The sequence below is a fragment of the Mobula hypostoma genome, chromosome 13 (assembly GCF_963921235.1).
Source record: "Mobula hypostoma chromosome 13, sMobHyp1.1, whole genome shotgun sequence".
NCBI classification, from domain to species: domain Eukaryota; kingdom Metazoa; phylum Chordata; class Chondrichthyes; order Myliobatiformes; family Myliobatidae; genus Mobula; species Mobula hypostoma.
This window is the reverse complement of record NC_086109.1, coordinates 51586908-51605507: the sequence shown is the minus strand read 5'-3', so window position 1 is coordinate 51605507 and position 18600 is coordinate 51586908. Positions and strand designations below refer to the sequence as shown.

Below are 18600 nucleotides of genomic sequence, written 5' to 3'. Positions count from 1 at the left end.
ATTACAATTTTAAAGTCCTTCATTTAGCAGACAATCTTAACCCAATGAACCACTGCAAGATCGTGCCTAATGGTTCCAAAATTCGTTTTGCCTCCATTAAGAACCTTAACATGTGATCTGGTTATATCTTTCTGCTTAACTTTTAAAACCCAGAGCATTATGGTCATTGGATGCTTTGCCACCTCATTATTCAGGAACAGGTCCATTGCTGTGTTGTGTCTTACAATTCCTTCTACATATTAAAAAAGGAAGCTTTCTTAAAGTTATAGAGTAATACACCATAGAAAAAGCCTTTGGCCCAGCTGGTGCATGCTGACAGCACAGCCCCTTCCCTGCCCACATTTGGCCCATTGTCCAACAAGTCCATTTTATGTACCTATCCAAATGCTCATACCCACTGTGATCTTCCTCTAGCAGCCCATTCCAAGTGCTCACTACCTTCTATGTAAAGAAGTTACCTCAAGGTCTCTTTGAAATCTTCTCCTTTTATCTTGTATCTACCCTTGGGTTCCGGGCTCCTCAGGCCTTATCCATATTCTTCATGATTTTATAACTTGTATGAGATTTTCCATTCTCCATTCTCATTCTCAAATACTTCAAGGTTAAAGGAATCTAGCGTGGCCAACCTCTCCAGCATCTTCTTAAATCCCTTACGAACACTGCAGCTTAACGAGACAGAGATTGAGAAAGGGGCGATATCTTTCCTGTGACAGGACACATTTAAGAAATTCCTCTCCATCAAAGCCTTTTACATAATGGTTGACCCAGTCAATATTAGGAATCTTAAAAGCTTACACTATTACTACCTTATTATGTTTTCAATTATCTGTAGTCCTTCTACATATCATCTCCTCCAATTCCAGCTAACTATTTGGGGGAGGGGGTGAGCTGGCCTACATTGCAATCCCCTCAGAGAGACAGTTTCCTTTTTATTTTGGATAGCCTGCCAGTATATTCCCTCCGTCTCTTTTCATTAAGAAGACAACATTCCCCTCCCCCCTCCACCTTCATCTTTATCGCACCAGTAGTATAGATATCCTGGAACATAGAGCACCATTCCTGCCCTCCCATCAGTCAAGTACAGAGAATATTATGTTCCTAGTCCACTGCTCAGTGCAAGGGTCAAGGTATTAATTATAAGAGCAAGGAGGTTATGTTGCAGATAGATCAAAGTTTCATTATACAGCACATGGAGTATTGCATTTAATTCTGGTTGCTCCATTACTGGAAGGATGTGGAGAGTTTGGGAGGCACAGGAGAAAAAAAAGGATCTAGTGCTTTCCCAGCCTATATGACGAACAAACTCTTCTTGGGCTTCCAACTGGGTATATATATCGATTATAACCAATATTTTGATGACAAGCTGCGGCATCTTTGCATGGGCTTCGGTTAGGATTGGCTTCGATGGCACAAAACTACTGTGCTGTTCCAATGGCTTTTGGGACCAGCTGGTAAAGGAAACCATTGAAATAAAACTAGAGGAAAAGAATTTTAACAAAGACAAGGATCTCACTCTTAGTAAAAACTGGAATGCAATTATAAACAAGGTGGGAGAGCAGAAACCTGATTGGATAAGGACTAACCAATCAGGAGGGATGGAGTACGGAGGTATAAATACCACTGGGCGACACACCCAGATATCATTCCTGATGAAGATGGCGGAGTTTGTCATCAAAATGTTGGTTATAATCTATACATGTACCCAGTTGGAAGCCCAAGAAGAGTTTATTTGTGCAGGAGAGGTTTCTAGGATGCCATGTCGATAGAGGGGTATGAGCTAATAATGTGAGGTTGGACAAACGTGGCTTGTTTTCTCTGGAACATTGGGAGCTGTGGGGATACCTGATAGAAGATTGTGAAACTGTGAGAGGCTGTGTGTTTTTTACCCAGGGTAGAAACGTCAAATTCACTGAAGCAGAAAGATGAAAAAAGTTTAAAAGAAATTTCCGAGCGAATTTTTTTTATAGGTGCCTGGGATGGGGTGCCGGGGTTTGGTGGTGGCGGCAGATATGAATGATAGTGCTATTTAAGGCTTTCAGATAGACATGTTAATGTGCAGGGTTTTGTCTGTCTGTAGGAGCCACGTATCTATTTTCTGTCTGTATTGTTTTTGCAATGTTCTTATTATGGTAATCTCTCACTTGGGTTGCGGAGTGCAGAAGCAAGGTTACGTATTCATGTTCTGTCGTGGTTTAGTTTAGTGAAGAGAGAGTGAGCGACGGGGAATGGTATTTTCTGTGAATGCTAAATATGCTATTATACCGCTTAGTATTGTTAATATCACTATTAAACTGTTAATTAGATTGTTATATCGCTAATTTAGTCTTGTTAATTTCTTATTGCTACAAGATTGTCTATGCTAGTTTTGTAATAAAGGATCAAACGTACCTTTTTTGATTTGGAAATTCATTATTTGGAAGTGTGTCATACAGTGTGGATTCTCCTGACTTAGTCTCTTTGCAGTTGTGTTTTGTTTTCAAATAACAGCTACACAAGGAATGGAGAGATATAGGTCATGACCTGACATATTACATAGTGTTCAGCACAGACACCAGGGGTGAAAGGGCCTGTATGTGTGTTGTACTGAAAGCTTTAGTTAATTTTAGTTGGAGCAAAATAAACAACTTCATGAAAATCTTTCTTTTTCCGATTCTTAATGTGACAAATGGCTGTAGATGTGAGCAAATTCATCAGCAACATCATGAGGATTCCAAATTTCGACTGAAGCAAGAGCTGCTGGAACAGCATGAACTGGAGAAAGCTCAACTAACTCAGTTATATGAACAACAGCTCACACGAGTTAAGTGAGTTTTAAATTTACCTCCATTAAGTAATCTTGTGAATTAAATTTAGAATAGAAAACGTTAACTGAACATACTGATTATGGTAACACCATTTTCAGAATCTTTATCTACTTTAATGGAAAATTCAGTGTGATAAGCATATTTTGATATATATTTACCTAGCAAACATCTTGCACCATCTAATACAGGGGCCCCCAACCTTTTTTGCACCGCGGACCGGTTTAATGTTAACAATATTCTTGCAGACCGGCCAACCGGGGGGAGGTGTTCAAGTAGGGTTAAACTCACCTCAACATGTTTTTTACAGTTAGGGTTCCAGTAGAAGTGGTAGAGGCAGGTTCGATTTTGTCATTTAACAAAAAATTGGTAGGTATATGGACAGGAAAGGAATGGAGGGTTATGGGCTGAGTGCAGGTAGATGGGACTAGGTGAGAGTAAGCGTTCGGCACGGACTAGAAGGGCCGAGATGGCCTGTTTCCGTGCTGTAATTGTTATATGGTTATATGGTTGCCAACTTTCTCATTCTCAAATAAGGGACAAAAGTAGCAGTCATATATGGGACAGTGTTTACCCCGAGAAAGACTACCAAGATCATGAAGCCTTGCGCGGGCACCTGTGTGCGCATGCGTGACGTACGCATGTGTGTACGTGCCGATTTTTTTTTCCACAAATCGGTTTTGGCTTGAACTTCCAGACTATACTGTACATAAATTATTTTTACTTTATATAGGCTGTGTATTTATCATATTATTCCTGTTTTTACTATATGTTAGTGTTATTTTAGGTTTTATGTGTTACTTGGAATGATTTGGTAGGTTATTTTTTGGGTCTGGGAATGCTCAAAAAATTTTCCCATATAAATTAATGGTAATTGCTTCTTCACTTTACGCCATTTCGGCACAAAAGGTTTCTTGGGAACGCTCTACCTTAGCAGGGGAAATACGGAACAAGGGCAGTCCCATATGGGACAAATCAATTTAGCCCAATATACGGGATGTCCCAGCAAATATGGGACAGTTGGCAACCCTATGTTCAAGTTCAACAGTGCATGACAGGGAATGAGGAAAGGTGCAGCTGACTCATATCGTTTCCTGGTGTTTGGGGACTGCTGATCTAATAATTATAGATTCAGTTCTGACCTCCAGTAATGTCTGTGTGGAGTTACATGTTTCCCCGTGATTGTGTGGGTGTTCTCCAAGTACATCAGTGCTTCCCACAGTCATTGAGTCACACAGCATGGAAACAGGCCCCTCGGCCTATCCACCTGCCCATTTTCTCTAGCTCCAAGCGCCAAGGCTCATATAGTTTTCTTTCTTTCCTATCCATGTATACAGTCAGTGGCCAGTTTATTATGTACCCAATAAAGTGGGCACTGAATGTATGTTTATGGTCTTCTGCTTCTGTAGCCCATCTACTTCAAGGTCTGAAGTGTTGTGCATTCAGAGATGCTCTTCAGCATACCACTTTTGTAACACATGGTTATTTGAGTTAATGTCGCCTTTCTTTTCAAATCTTTTTATTGTTATACAGAAAAAATAACATGAGTACATTGAAGTAACAACACTTACAATGTCTCAAAAAAGACATTATCTTAAAGATTGGAAAAAAATTTTGTGATAACAAAAAAAACCTACTAAGCAAAAAAGTGAGGAAAAAAAAAAGAACCCATTAGGTGTACAACCCTGGTCGTCATGCGTCATACAAAAAGCTTCTAAAAATAACCATCAAACCGCCAGCAAGAAAAGAAAATATACTAAAAAATTCACAATTAGATCTTGGAAAAATTATATCAATTAGCTCAAATGATAATAACGAACAAATGAGGCCCATCTTTTCTCAAAATCAAATAAAGGTTCAAAGGTTCGACTTCTAATTTTCTCCAAACTAAGACATAGCATCACTTGAGAGAACCATTGTGACAAAGTGGGAGCTGATGTATCCTTCCACTTCAGCAACATGGCCCTCCTAGCTATCAATGTAACAAATGCAATAACATGTTGGTCAGACACAGAAATACCATGAATATTTTGAGGAATTATTCCAAAAAGCACAATTAATTTATTAGGTTGTAGATTAATTTTAAGTGCTTTAGAAATTGTTGAGAAAACCGACTTCCAGAACTGTTCCAACATAGAACAAGACCAAAATATATTTGTCAGTGTAGCTATCTCAGTTTTACATCTATCACAATGACTATCAACATTAGAAAAGATTTTAGAAAGTCTCTCCTTCGTCAAATGATAACGATGTACAATTTTAAATTGAATCAATGAATGGCTAGCACAAATTGAAGAAGAGTTAACCAACATCCAATCCTCTGTCATAAAAGTCAAATTAAGTTCCTCTTCCCAAACCTGTTTAATCTTAGGTAAAGGACGCTTATCCCATTGTAATAATAAATTATAAATTCTTCCAATAGGACCCTTAATCAAAGGATTCATACTCATAATAGTACCAGGTCGGCCTCCAATATGTAAGGAAAATTACTTAAATATTTTTGTAAAAAATGTCTAACTTGAAGGTATTGCAGAAAGTGTGAGTATGAAACAGAATATTTATCAATTAATTGTTCAAAAGACATCAAGCTATCTTCTTTAAATAAATCCAAAAAAGAATTAATACCTTTATTTTTCCAAAGTAAAAAAATTGGATCACTCAAAGAAGGCTTAAAAAAGTAATTTTGATAAATTAAACTACAAAGTTTAAATTTTTTAAGATTAAAAAAATTGCGAAACTGGAGCCAAATTTGTAAAGAATACTTAATCACAGGATATAGGTTTAAATTAACAACTTTAACTAATTGCATGGGTAAAGGAGCTCCCAATAACGAGGTTAAATAAAACTGTTTTACAACTTTCAGTTCCAGGTCTACCCATATTGGCCGATCACCCTTATCAACCCAGTATAACCAAAAAGACGTATCGCACATTAACAGCCCAATAATACATTCTTAGATTAGGCAAAGCAAGACCTCCATCCTTTTTCAATTTTTGTAAGTGACATTTACTAATTCTTGGTCTATCCGAATAAAAGATAAAATAATAGAATCAATGCTATCAAAAAACTTCCTAGTCAAAAAAACAGGAATATTCTGAAATAAATATAAAAATGTTGGTAAAATCATCATTTTAACTATATGAATACGACCAACAAGTGAAAATGTAAGTGGACTCCATCTACTAAATAAATACTTCACAGAGTCTACTAAAGGAACAAAATTGGCTTCATAAAGATTCTTATATTTTTTAGTAATTATAATACCTAAATATCTAAAAGAGTCTGTGACTTTAAAAGGAGTATTATCATTTATAGAGACAGAATCATTTAAAGGAAACAATTCACTTTTACTAAAATTTATTTTATATCCTGAAAAACCTACAAATTCATTAAATAATTTTAGCAAGACAGGAATAGATTCGTCAGGGTTAGATATATAAACCAATAAATCATCAGCGTAAAGAGAGATCTTATGCATGGTCTCATTCACAAAAATCCCATGGATATTTTTAGCCTCACGAAGAGCAATAGCAAAGGGTTCTAATATTAAATTAAACAACAAAGGACTTAATGGGCAGCCTTGCCTCGTCCCCTGTGAAAGCTGAAAAAAAGGAGACCTACAATTGTTAGTGACAACAGTAGCAATAGGGGCTTTGTATATCATTTTAATCCAATTATTAAAATTAGCACCAAAGCCAAATTTCTCTAAAACATTGAATAAATATTTCCATTCGACTCGATGGAACGCTTTTTCAGGGGGAGGGAAAGAAAACACAGAGTGGTCAGTAGCTTTGAACTCGATCGTAATGTCGTCTTTCTATCAGCTTGAACCATTTTGCCCAATCTCTTCTATTCTCTCTCATTAAGAAGGCATTTTTGTCCACAGAACTGCCACTCACTGGATGTTTTTTGTAAACTTTAGAGATTGTTGTTTGTGAAAATCCCGGGAGGTTAGCAGTATCTGAGATACTCAAACCGCCCTACCTGGCACCAACAATCTTTCCACAGTTAGGGTCACTTAAATCACATTTCTTCCCCATTCTGGTCTTTGGTCTGAACAAATGAACCTCTTGACCATGTTTGCATGCTTTTATGCATTGAGTTATTGCCACATGATGGCTGATTAAATGCTGTATTAAGATATTTGTATTAGGTGTACCTAATAAAATGGCCACTAAGTATATGTGCAAATACTTTTTAAATCCAATTATTTTTAAGCAAGCAGCCTCTACTACCACCTCACAGCTTATTCCATATACCAGCACCCTCTGTGTGTAGAATCACAAGATTCACAAGACAAAGGAGCGGAAGCAGGCCATTCGGCCCATCAAGTCTGCTCCACAGCTCCCCCATGAGCTAAACTATTCACCCATCTAGTTCTAATTTCCGGCTTTTTCCCCATATCCCTTGATACCTTGACTAATTAGATACCTGTCAATCTCCTCCTTAAACACCCTCAATGATCGGGCCTCCACAGCTGTATGTGGCAATGAATTCCACAAATCCACGACTCTCTGGCTAAAAAAATTTCTCCTAATCTCTGTTTTAACTGGGTACCCTCTAATTTTAAGACTATGGCCTCTTGACCTGGATCACCCACCAAGGGAAACAACCTTTCCACATCTATTCTGTCCAACCCTTTCAACATTCGAAATGTTTCTATGAGATCCCCTCTCATTCTTCTATACTCTAATGAATACAACCCAAGAGTTGACAAACGCTCCTCATATGTTAGCCCCTGCATTCCAGGAATCATCCTCGTAAATCTTCTCTGAACTCTCTCCAACAGCAGTACATCCTTTCTAAGATAGGGGACCCAAAACTGCACACAGTATTCCAAATGAGGTCTCACTAATGCCCCATAGAGCCTCATCAACACCTCCTTACTCTTATACACTATTCCTCTTGAAATGAATGCCAACATAGCATTCGCTTTCCTTACCACCGATCCAACTTGGTGGTTAACCTTTAGGGTATCCTGCATGAGGACCCCCAAGTCCCTTTCAACTTCCGATTTTTGAATTTTCTCCCCATCTAAATAATAATCTGCCCGATTATTTCTTCTTCCAAAATGTACAACCGTACATTTGTCAACGTTGTATCTCATCTGCCATTTCTTTGCCCACTCTCCTAAACTAACTAAGTCTCTCTGCAACCTTTCCGTTTCTTCAACATTTCCTGCTCCTCCACCTATCTTGGTGTCATCTGCAAACTTAGCCACAAAACCATTTAATCCATAATCCAAATCATCGATATACATCGTAAAAAGAAGCGGCCCCAACACCGACCCCTGCGGAACACCACTAGTAACCAGCAACCAATCAGAATAGGATCCCTTTATTCCCACCCTTTGCTTTCTGCCTATCAGCCAATGCTCCACCCATTTCAATCTCTTTCCTATAATTCCATGGGCTCTCATCTTATTAAGCAGCCTCATATGCGGCACCTTATCGAAGGCCTTTTGAAAATCCAAATACACAACATCCACAGCCTCTCCCTTGTCAATCTTATTCGAGGTTACCTCAAAATATTCCAGTAGGTTGGTGAGGCAGGATCTTCCCTTCATGAAACCATGCTGGCTTCGGCCTATCTTGTCATGCACCTGGAGGTATTTCATAACCTCGTCCTTGAGGATTGACTCCACTATCTTTCCAACTACTGATGTCAGACTAATAGGTCTGTAATTTTCTTTTTGCTGCCTCCTTCCTTTCTTAAATAGCGGAACTACATTTGCGACCTTCCAGTCCTCCGGAACCATGATCTATTGATTCCTGGAAGATCATTTCCAATGCTTCCACAATCTCCAAAGCCACCTCCTTCAAAACCCTTGGGTGCACCTTATCCGGACCGGGACACTTATCTATTCTTAGTCCACTTGGCTTCCCAAGCACTTTCTCTCTAGTAATTTTGACTGTACCTAATTCTATTCCCTGATACCTCTGGCTATCAGGTATATTGCTCATGTCTTCCACTGTGAAGACTGATGCAAAATACTCATTCAGTTCCTCCGCCATCTCTTTGTTATCCATTATAATTTCTCCAGCATCATTTTCAATTGGTCCCGTATCTACCCTTGTCACTCTTTTACTCTTCATATACTTAAAAAAACTCTTAGTATCCTTTTTTATGTTAATCGCCAACTTCCTTTCATAATTCATCTTTTCTTTCCTAATGACTTTCTTAGTTTCCTTCTGTAAGTTTTTAAAAGTCTTCCAGTCCTCATTTTTCCCACTAATTTTTGCTTCCTTTTACGCCGTTTCTTTTGGTTTTATTTTTGCCTTAGCCTCTCTTTTTAGCCACAATTGTGCCATTTTTCCATTCATGATTTTCTTTTTTCTTGGAATATATTTTTCCTGCATTTTCCTTATTTCTCGTAGGAATTTCATCCAATTCTGCTCTGCCGTCCCTCCATTTAGCTTACTTTTCCAATCAACTTGGGCCAGATCCTCTCTCATACTACTGTAATTTCCCCTGTTCCACTGAAATATCGATACACCTGATACCAGCTTCTCCTTTTCAAATTTGAAACTGAACTCAATCATATTATGATCACTACTTCCAAGGGGTTCCTTTACCTCCAGCTCCCTAATCGCCTCAGCTTCGTTACACAGCACCCAATCCAAAACAGCCGGTCCCCTGGTGGGCTTCTGGACAAGCTGCTCCAAAAAGCCATCCTGTAGGCATTCTACAAACTCCCTCTCCTGAGATCCATTACCTTCCTGACTTTCCCAATCCACTTTCATATTAAAATCCCCCATAATTATCTTGACATTGTCCTTCTGATATGCTTTTTCTATTTCCAGCTGCAACTTGTAGTCCACATCCTGGCTGCTGTTTGGAGGCCTGCATATAACTGCTATTAGTGTCTTTTTACCCTTGCCATTTCTTAATTCTACCCATAAGGATTCTACCTCTTCTGATCCTATGTCCCTTCTTTCCTATTGATTTGATATCGTTACTTACCATCAGGGCCACGCCACCCCCTTTACCTACCTTCCTCTCTTTCCTATACACTGTATCCTTGGATATTCAGCTCCCAATCACATCCATCACTTAGCCATGACTCGGTGATGGCCACAATGTCGTATCTTTTAACCTGCAGCTGTGCAGCAAGATCATCCACTTTATTTCTAATGCTGCGTGCATTTAAGTACAGTACATTTAGATCAGTATCTGTTGCTGATTTTGCTATATTTCTATTTTGCAGCAAATTATCCTGTATATTCTCCGGCCTGTCCTTCTTGCCATTTTTGCTGCACAGTATTTTTGACTTATTTCTATTTTCCTCTTCCTCGACCCTAAGACCTTGGTTTCCTTCCCCTTGCCAACTTACTTTAAACCCTCCCTAACAGCTATATTAAACAATCCCGCCAGGATATTAGTACCTTTTGAGTTCAGGTGTAATCCATCTTTTTTGTATAAGTCATACCTTCCCCAAAATAGATCCCAATGATTCTAGAGTTTGAAGCCCTGCCCCCTGCACCAGTTAGTTAGCCACACATTCATCTGCTTAATTCTGCTATTCGTACCATCATTAGCGTGCAGCTCAGGCAGCAGTCCTGATATCATTACTCTGGAGGTCTGGCTTTTCAATTTTCTTCCTAGCTCCCAGTAACCTTTCTTCAGGACCTCCTCTCTTTTTCTGTCTATGTCATTGGTACCAACATGTACCAAGACTTCCGGCTGCTCGCCCTCTCTCCTCAGAATACTCTGGCCTCGATCTGAGACGTCCCATACCTGGGCACCATGGAGGCAACACACCATCCTGGTATCCTTGTCCGGCTTGCAGAATCTCTTGTCCGTCCCCCTTACGATGGAATCCCCTATAACTACTGCATTTCTTCTGGCTCTCTTGATTTCGGCACTGGGCAGAATGCCAGAGTCTCGTTCACTGTGGTCCTCCTCTGTCAGGTCTGCCTCTTCAACAGTATCCAAAACAATATATCGATTTCTGAGGGGGACTGTCACAGGGGTGCTATCCACTACCTCTCTATAGGTAGTATCTATCACCTCCTCACTTTCCCTAATTAGCCGAAGTTCATCAATTTCCATCTCAAGCTCCTTAACACGGTGCTTCAGGAGCCTCATCTCAGTGCACCTGGTGCAGATGTAATCCTTGGGGAGGCTGGGAATCTCCCAGGGTCCCCACATCTGGCACTCCAAGCACAACACTAATCCTAGATGCATACCTCTAATGCTACTGTTTGTACTAAATACCAAAAAACTGTAACTTACTCCGTTACTATGAGACTCAATGGTCGCAGGAAGCCTCTCCTTCCCGTCTCCGCCGAAGCCCGTTGAGCCAAAGCCCTTTCACTCTGCACCCTCTAACTCCACCCTAAAATATCCTACAGATCTCCACCTTAAACTTAAACTTAAATTTATATTCTCTATTTTAGACTCTGCTACCACTGGAGAAAAAATATGCCTGACTTTCTATATCTACATCCCTCACAATTTTATAACCTCATGAAATCACTCCTCAGCCTTTATGCTCTATAAGAACAGTCACTATTCCATCTCTCTATTCCAAGCAAGATCCTGCTCAATCTTTTCTGCTTTCTTTCTAGATCCTTTCCATTGCGTGCTGACCAAAATTGCATAAGTGTCTTGGACAATTGTAACATGGTGTCCCAACTCATGTACTTAATACCCCTTCCAATGAACTTAAGTAAGCTAAGTGCTTCGTTCAATGTGTTAGTTATAGGGGATTCTATCATAAGGGGGACGGACAAGAGATTCTGCGAGTCGGACAAGGATACCCAGATGGTGTGTTGCCTCCCTGGTGCCCAGGTACGGGATGTCTCAGATCGAGTCCAGAGTATTCTGAGGAGAGAGGCCACCTTTGTGACCATTTTTAAGAAGCTGTGAAATGGCACTGCATTGTTGCTTCTAAGTTTTCCACAATTTATTGTATACATCTGGCTGGTATTCAGCAACACAAAGTGCATTACCTCACACTTGTCTGGATTAAATTCTCTTTTCCACCACTCTGCCCAGCTTTCCAGTTCATCTCTGCCATCTGTATCCTCGTTGTCTGCAGCTTCAGCAACCTTCTGTCATGGTCCGGTCCGTGAAGTCCGCATTCTGGTTCACGGTGCGGTCTGTTGATTCATTATTCTGGGTTTTCCTGTTTTCCCTTGGTCCATTGGGTGCCTTTTCTTTCTTTTCTTTTTAAATCTTTTTATTGAATAAGTATACAAAAAGGTAAGCCATATAGACACTAATACACTGTTAGAATATAATAAAATTACAAAAGATATTAATACAAAAAAAATACTACAAACAATGTAATTTAAACATAACATACCAAGGTAAGATAATAGTATACTAATTTTTGTATATATATCAATAGAGAAAAGGAAAAAAAACCCCCAAAAAAAAACCCACCGTGCAACTAACTAAAAGCAAAGCAAAGCAATGGGCTAACTTGAAACCAAACAGAGTTAAACTTAAAATCACGTCCTCAATCCCGACCTCCATTAAAAACAATAAAAAAACCAAGAAGGATATATATTACATTAAATGAAAATATTGAATAAAAGATCTCCAAGTCTGTTCAAATTTAAATGAGGAGTCATAAAGATTGCTTCTAATTTTCTCCAAATTCAAGCATAATATCGTCTGAGAAAACCAAAAAAAGGTAGTTGGAGCATTAAGCTCTTTCCAATGTTGTAAGATACATCTTTTCGCCATTAAAGTAAGAAATGCAATCATTCTACGGGCTGAAGGGGAAAGATTACTGGAAATTTTAGGTAGTCCAAAGATAGCAGTAATAGGGTGAGGAGAGATATCTATATTCAATACCTTGGAAATAATATTAAAAATATCTCTCCAAAAAGTTTCCAAAGTAGGGCAAGACCAAAACATATGAGTTAAAGAGGCTATCTGCCCCGGACATCTATCACAAAAAGGATTAATATGAGAATAAAAGCGCGCTAACTTATCTTTGGACATATGTGCTCTATGAACAACTTTAAATTGAATTAGGGAATGTTTAGCACAGATAGAGAAGTATTGACTAATTGTAAAATCTGCTCCCAGTCATCCACGGAAATGGTAAACCCCAATTCCTGTTCCCAATCTACCCTAATCTTATCAAATGGAGCTTTCCTAAGTTTCATAATAATATTATAAATCATAGCCGATGCACCTTTCTGACATGGATGAAGATTAATTATAGTATCTAAAATATATGTAGGAGGAAGCATTGGAAAGGAAGAAAGTATAGTACTTAGGAAATTTCTAACTTGTAGATATCTAAAAAAATGTATTCTTGATAAGTTATATTTATTAGATAATTGTTCAAAAGACATAAGGGAACCATCTAAAAATAAATCCAAAAACCGTGAAATACCCTTAGTCTTCCAAATTTGAAAAGCACGATCCGTAAAAGAGGGAGGAAAAAATGTGTTACCTAAAATAGGAATCGCTAACCCAAATTGATTAAGATCAAAAAATTTTCTGAATTGAAACCAAATACGTAAGGTATATTTAACTATTGGGTTAGACACCTGTTTAAGGCGTTTCAAATCAAAAGGAAGAGAGGAACCTAAAATAGAGCCAAGTGTAAAACCCTGAACAGATTGTAATTCCAATGCTACCCATTTAGGAATGGATAGTATAACCTGGTCAAGTAAGCAGAATTTCAAATGTCGAATATTAATTGCCCAATAATAAAATCTAAAGTTAGGTAATGCTAAGCCTCCATCTCTCTTAGCTTTCTGTAAATGTATCTTACCCAGTCTCGGGTTTTTATTCTGCCAAATAAATGAAGAAATTTTAGAGTCAACTTTGTCAAAAAAAGATTTTGGAACAAAGATTGGTAATGCCTGAAATATATATAAAAATTTTGGCAAAAAAAACATCTTAACTGCATTAATACGACCAATCAAAGTTAACTATAAAGGAAACCATTTAGATGAAAGTTGAATAATATGGTCTATTAATGGTAAAAAGTTAGTCTTAAATAAATCTTTGTATTTACAAGTAATTTTAATCCCAAGATATGAAAAATAATTATTAATCAATTTAAATGGAAATTTATAATATAAGGGAAGTTGTTTATTAATCGGAAAGAGTTCACTCTTACTAAGATTTAATTTATAACCTGAAAAAAGACCAAATTGTGCTAATAGCTCTAAAACAGCTGGGATGGATTTTTGAGGATTAGAAATATATAAAAGTAAATCATCAGCATAGAGTGATATTTTATGGGACTTTAAGCCCCGAGTTATCCCAGTAATATTTGGAGATTCTCGAATGGCGAATGCAAGAGGTTCTAATGCAATATCAAATAATAAGGGACTAAGAGGACAACCTTGTCGAGTACCTCGAAAAAGAGGGAAAAAAGGTGAACTTAAAGAGTTAGTACAGACCGAAGCCACAGGAGAATGATATAACAGTTTAATCCAGGATATAAATTACGAGCTAAAATTAAACATTTCAAGCACCTTAAATAAATAAGGCCATTCTACTCTATCAAAAGCTTTCTCAGCATCTAAAGAGATAACACACTCAGGAACATTTTGTGAGGGAGTATAAACGATATTTAACAGTGTGCGAATATTATAAAAAGAGTAACGACCTTTAATAAAACCCGTTTGGTCTTCCGAAATAATAGAAGGAAGTACTTTTTCTAATCTATTTGCTAATAACTTAGAAAAAACTTTAGAATCAACATTTAATAAAGATATTGGTCTATAAGATGCACATTGAGCAGGATCTTTATCCTTCTTTAATATTAGAGAAATTGACACTCTATTGAAAGATTCAGGAAGTTTACCAAGTTTTAATGAAGCCTCAAAAACCCTACAGAGCCAAGGGATTAATGAAGGAGCAAAACATTTATAAAATTCTATGGTAAATCCATCAGGGCCAGGAGCTTTCCCCAAATTCATAGAGAAAATAACATTCTTAATCTCATGCATGGTAATATGAGTATCTAACATAGAAGACATATCCTGTGAAATCTCAGGGAAGTCTAAATTATCTAAAAAATCATTCATATATTTAGAATCTCGAGGAGACTCTGATTGATATAAGGAAGAGTAAAAATCACAGAAGGTTTGATTAATCCCCACATGATCAAGTATCAGTCGATCATTTTGGTTATAAATCTGATTAATTTGAGATTTAGCATAATTAGACTTCAGTTGGTTAGCCAACAGTTTGCCAATTTTGTCACTGTGTACATAAAATTCACTTCTTGTTTTCTTTAATTGGTTTACAATCGAGGACAAGAGTAATAAACTGTGTTCCATTTGAAGTTCCGTTCTTTGTTTATATAACTCCTCAGAAGGAGCTATAACATATTTCTTATAAATTTCCTTAATCTTGTCCACAATTACCAACTCCTCCTGCTTCAGCTTCTTCCTCAAAGCAGCAGAATACGAGATAATCTGACCACGAATATAAGCTTTAAAAGTGTCCCAAAGAATATTGACAGAAATATCCTCTGTATAGTTAATTGTAAAAAAAAGATCAATCTGTTCATTCATAAAGTTAGCAAAGTCCAAGTCCTGAAGCAACAGCAATTAAAATTCCATTGTCTATTATTTTGTATATTGGCCAGAATTTTAATAGAAAGCTTAAGTGGAACATGATCCGAAATGGTTATAGAGTCATAATCACATTTAATCACTGAGGAAATAAGACGAGAATCAATAAAGAAATAATCAATTCTTGAATAGGAATAATGAACATGTGAAAAAAAAGAAAAATCTTTTTCCTGAGGATGCAAAAAACGCCAAATGTCCGTCGACCCAGAATCAGAAAGGAATGAATTAATCAAAGTTGCAGATTTATTAGGTAAGGTCCGTAGAGGAGCCGAACGGTCCAAAGCTGGAGACAAACAGGTATTAAGATCTCCGCCCCAGATCAATGAAAACTCATTCAAATTCGGAAACTGATTAAATAATGATTTATACAATTCCGGACAGTCCATATTAGAGCATAAACATTAACCAAAACTACTTTTTTATTAAATAGTAAACCACTAACCAATAGAAATCTACCATTCGGATCAGAAATAATATCATGTTGTATAAAAGTAACTGAGGAGTCTATAAAAATAGAGACCCTAAAGTCAACCTGCAACAAGGAGGATTGACGATAGGCTCGACCCACGAACCCAGAAAGGGAACAGAACATACAAGAGATACCGGGAAGAAGAACGCAACCAATACTTCAATAATGTATATAGCCCAAGAAGAAAGAAACTAAAACGTGAAGCCCCTCCCACAACCCTCCACCCTCCACCCCATAACCCCAAGGCTAAATCTAACGCAGACCAGCCCGAAAGAAGCAAGCACTAAAACTACCCCCATGACATTCCCTAACCTTCTGAGCCCACCTACCATTCAGAGTTGCTAAATCCTTGTCAGCTGCAGCTACTGTTTATATATAATAGTGGTCCCTGCACTAATCCCTGTGGTTCACCACTGGTCATAGGCCGCCAGTTTGAAAAAACAACCACTTCTTTCACCAGGCCAATTTTGCATCCAGTTAGCTAGTTCACCTTTGATGAGCAAGGCAATCAAGGTTAAACTCTATGTGATTTAATCTTTATCCACTTAAGTAACTGCCTTACACAATTTTGGTTATTGTTTCCAAAGGTTCCTCCACAGACACTTCCACCACTTGCTTACTTGTGATAGAGCACATCTCCCTCTCTACTAGAACTTCGTACATACTGGTTTAAAAACGCTTACTGGATGCATTCAGCATACTTCACCCAAATATAGGCTCTTCTCAATAAAGCAAATCCTAGATAATACTGGGAAAGTTAAAGTCACCTACGACAACAATTGTTCATCCCAGTTTGGCAAAAGAATAAATCAAGGAAGGTAGTGCACCCGTGGCTGACAAGGGAAATTAGGGATAGTATCAATTCCAAAGAAGAAGCATACAAATTAGCCAGAAAAAGTGGCTCACCTGAGGACTGGGAGAAATTCAGAGTTCAGCAGAGGAGGACAAAGGGAAAAAAGATTATGAGAGAAAACTGGCAGGGAACATAAAAACTGACTGTAAAAGCTTTTATAGATATGTGAAAAGAAAAAGATTGGTTAAGACAAATGTAGGTCCCCTACAGACAGAAACAGGTGAATTGATTATGGGGAGAAGGACATGGCAGACCAATTGAGTAATTACTTTGGTTCTGTCTTCACTAAGGAGGACGTAAATAATCTTCTGGAAATAGTAGGGGACAGTCGGTCCAGTGAGATGGAGGAACTGAGGGAAATACATGTTAATAGGGAAGTGGTATTAGGTGAATTGAAGGGATTAAAGGCAGATAAATCCCCAGGGCCAGATGGTCTGCATCCCAGAGTGTTTGAGGAAGTAGCCCAAGAAATAGTGGATGCATTAGTGATAATTTTTCAAAACTCTTTAGATTCTGGACTAGTTCCTGAGGATTGGAGGGTGGCTAATGTAACCCCACTTTTTAAACAAGGAGGAAGAGAGGAACCAGGGAATTATAGACTGGTTAGCCTAACATCGGTGGTGGGGAAACTGCTAGAGTCAGTTATCAAAGATGTGGTAACAGCACATTTGGAAAGCGGTGAAATCATCAGACAAAGTCAGCATGGATCTGTGAAAGGAAAATCATGTCTGACGAATCTTATAGAATTTTTTGAGGATGTAACTAGTAGAGTGGATAGGGGAGAACCAGTGGATGTGGTATATTTGGATTTTCAAAAGGCTTTTGACAAGGTCCCACACAGGAGATTAGTGGGCAAACTTAAAGCACACGATATTGGGGGTAAGGTATTGATGTGGATAGAGAATTGGTTGGCAGACAGGAAGCAAAGAGTGGGAATAAACGGGACCTTTTCAGAATGGCAGGCAGTGACTAGTGGGGTACCGCAAGGCTCAGTGCTGGGACCCCAGTTGTTTACAATATATATTAATGACTTGGATGAGGGAATTAAATGCAGCATCTCCAAGTTTGCGGATGACACGAAGCTGGGTGGCAGTGTTAGCTGTGAGGAGGATGCTAAGAGGTTGCAGGGTGACTTGGATAGGTTAGGTGAGTGGGCAAATTCATGGCAGATGCAATTTAATGTGGATAAATGTGAAGTTATCCACTTTGGTGGCAAAAGCAGGAAAACAGATTATTATCTGAATGGTGGCCGATTAGGAAAAGGGCAGGTGCAACGAGACCTGGGTGTCATTATACACCAGTCATTGAAAGTGGGCATGCAGGTACAGCAGGCGGTGAAAAAGGCGAATGGTATGCTGGCATTTATAGCGAGAGGATTCGAGTACAGGAGCAGGGAGATACTACTGCAGATGTACAAGGCCTTGGTGAGACCACACCTGGAGTATTGTGTGCAGTTTTGGTCCCCTAATCTGAGGAAAGACATCCTTGCCATAGAGGGAGTACAAAGAAGGTTCACCAGATTGATTCCTGGGATGGCAGGACTTTCATATGAAGAAAGACTGGATGAACTAGGCTTATACTCGTTGGAATTTAGAAGATTTAGGGGGGATCTGATTGAAACGTATAAAATCCTAAAGGGATGGGACAGGCTAAATGCAGGAAGATTGTTCCCGATGTTGGGAAAGTCCAGAACGAGGGGTCACAGTTTGAGGATAAAGGGGAAGCCTTTTAGGACCGAGATTAGGAAAAACTTCTTCACCCAGAGAGTGGTGAATCTGTGGAATTCTCTGCCACAGGAAACAGTTGAGGCCAGTTCATTGGCTATATTTAAGAGGGAGTTAGATATGGCCCTTGTGGCTAAAGGGATCAGGGGGTATGGAGGGAAGGCTGGTACAGGGTTCTGAGTTGGATGATCAG

General features: G+C 38.5%; 1 protein-coding gene across 6 annotated transcripts in view; it reads left to right on the top strand.

Moving 5' to 3' along the window:
* cep152 (centrosomal protein 152) overlaps positions 1-18600 on the top strand; it is a 306980-nt gene that overhangs the window by 205815 nt on the left and 82565 nt on the right. For all 6 annotated transcript variants that reach the window (XR_010020130.1, XM_063065688.1, XM_063065689.1 and 3 more), the window contains one exon: positions 2676-2804. Coding sequence is in view for 5 of the 6 variants with exons in the window: in XM_063065688.1 (XP_062921758.1) it covers positions 2676-2804 (129 nt within the window). In the remaining variant the exon portion in view is untranslated. The remainder of the gene's footprint in view (positions 1-2675; positions 2805-18600) is intronic.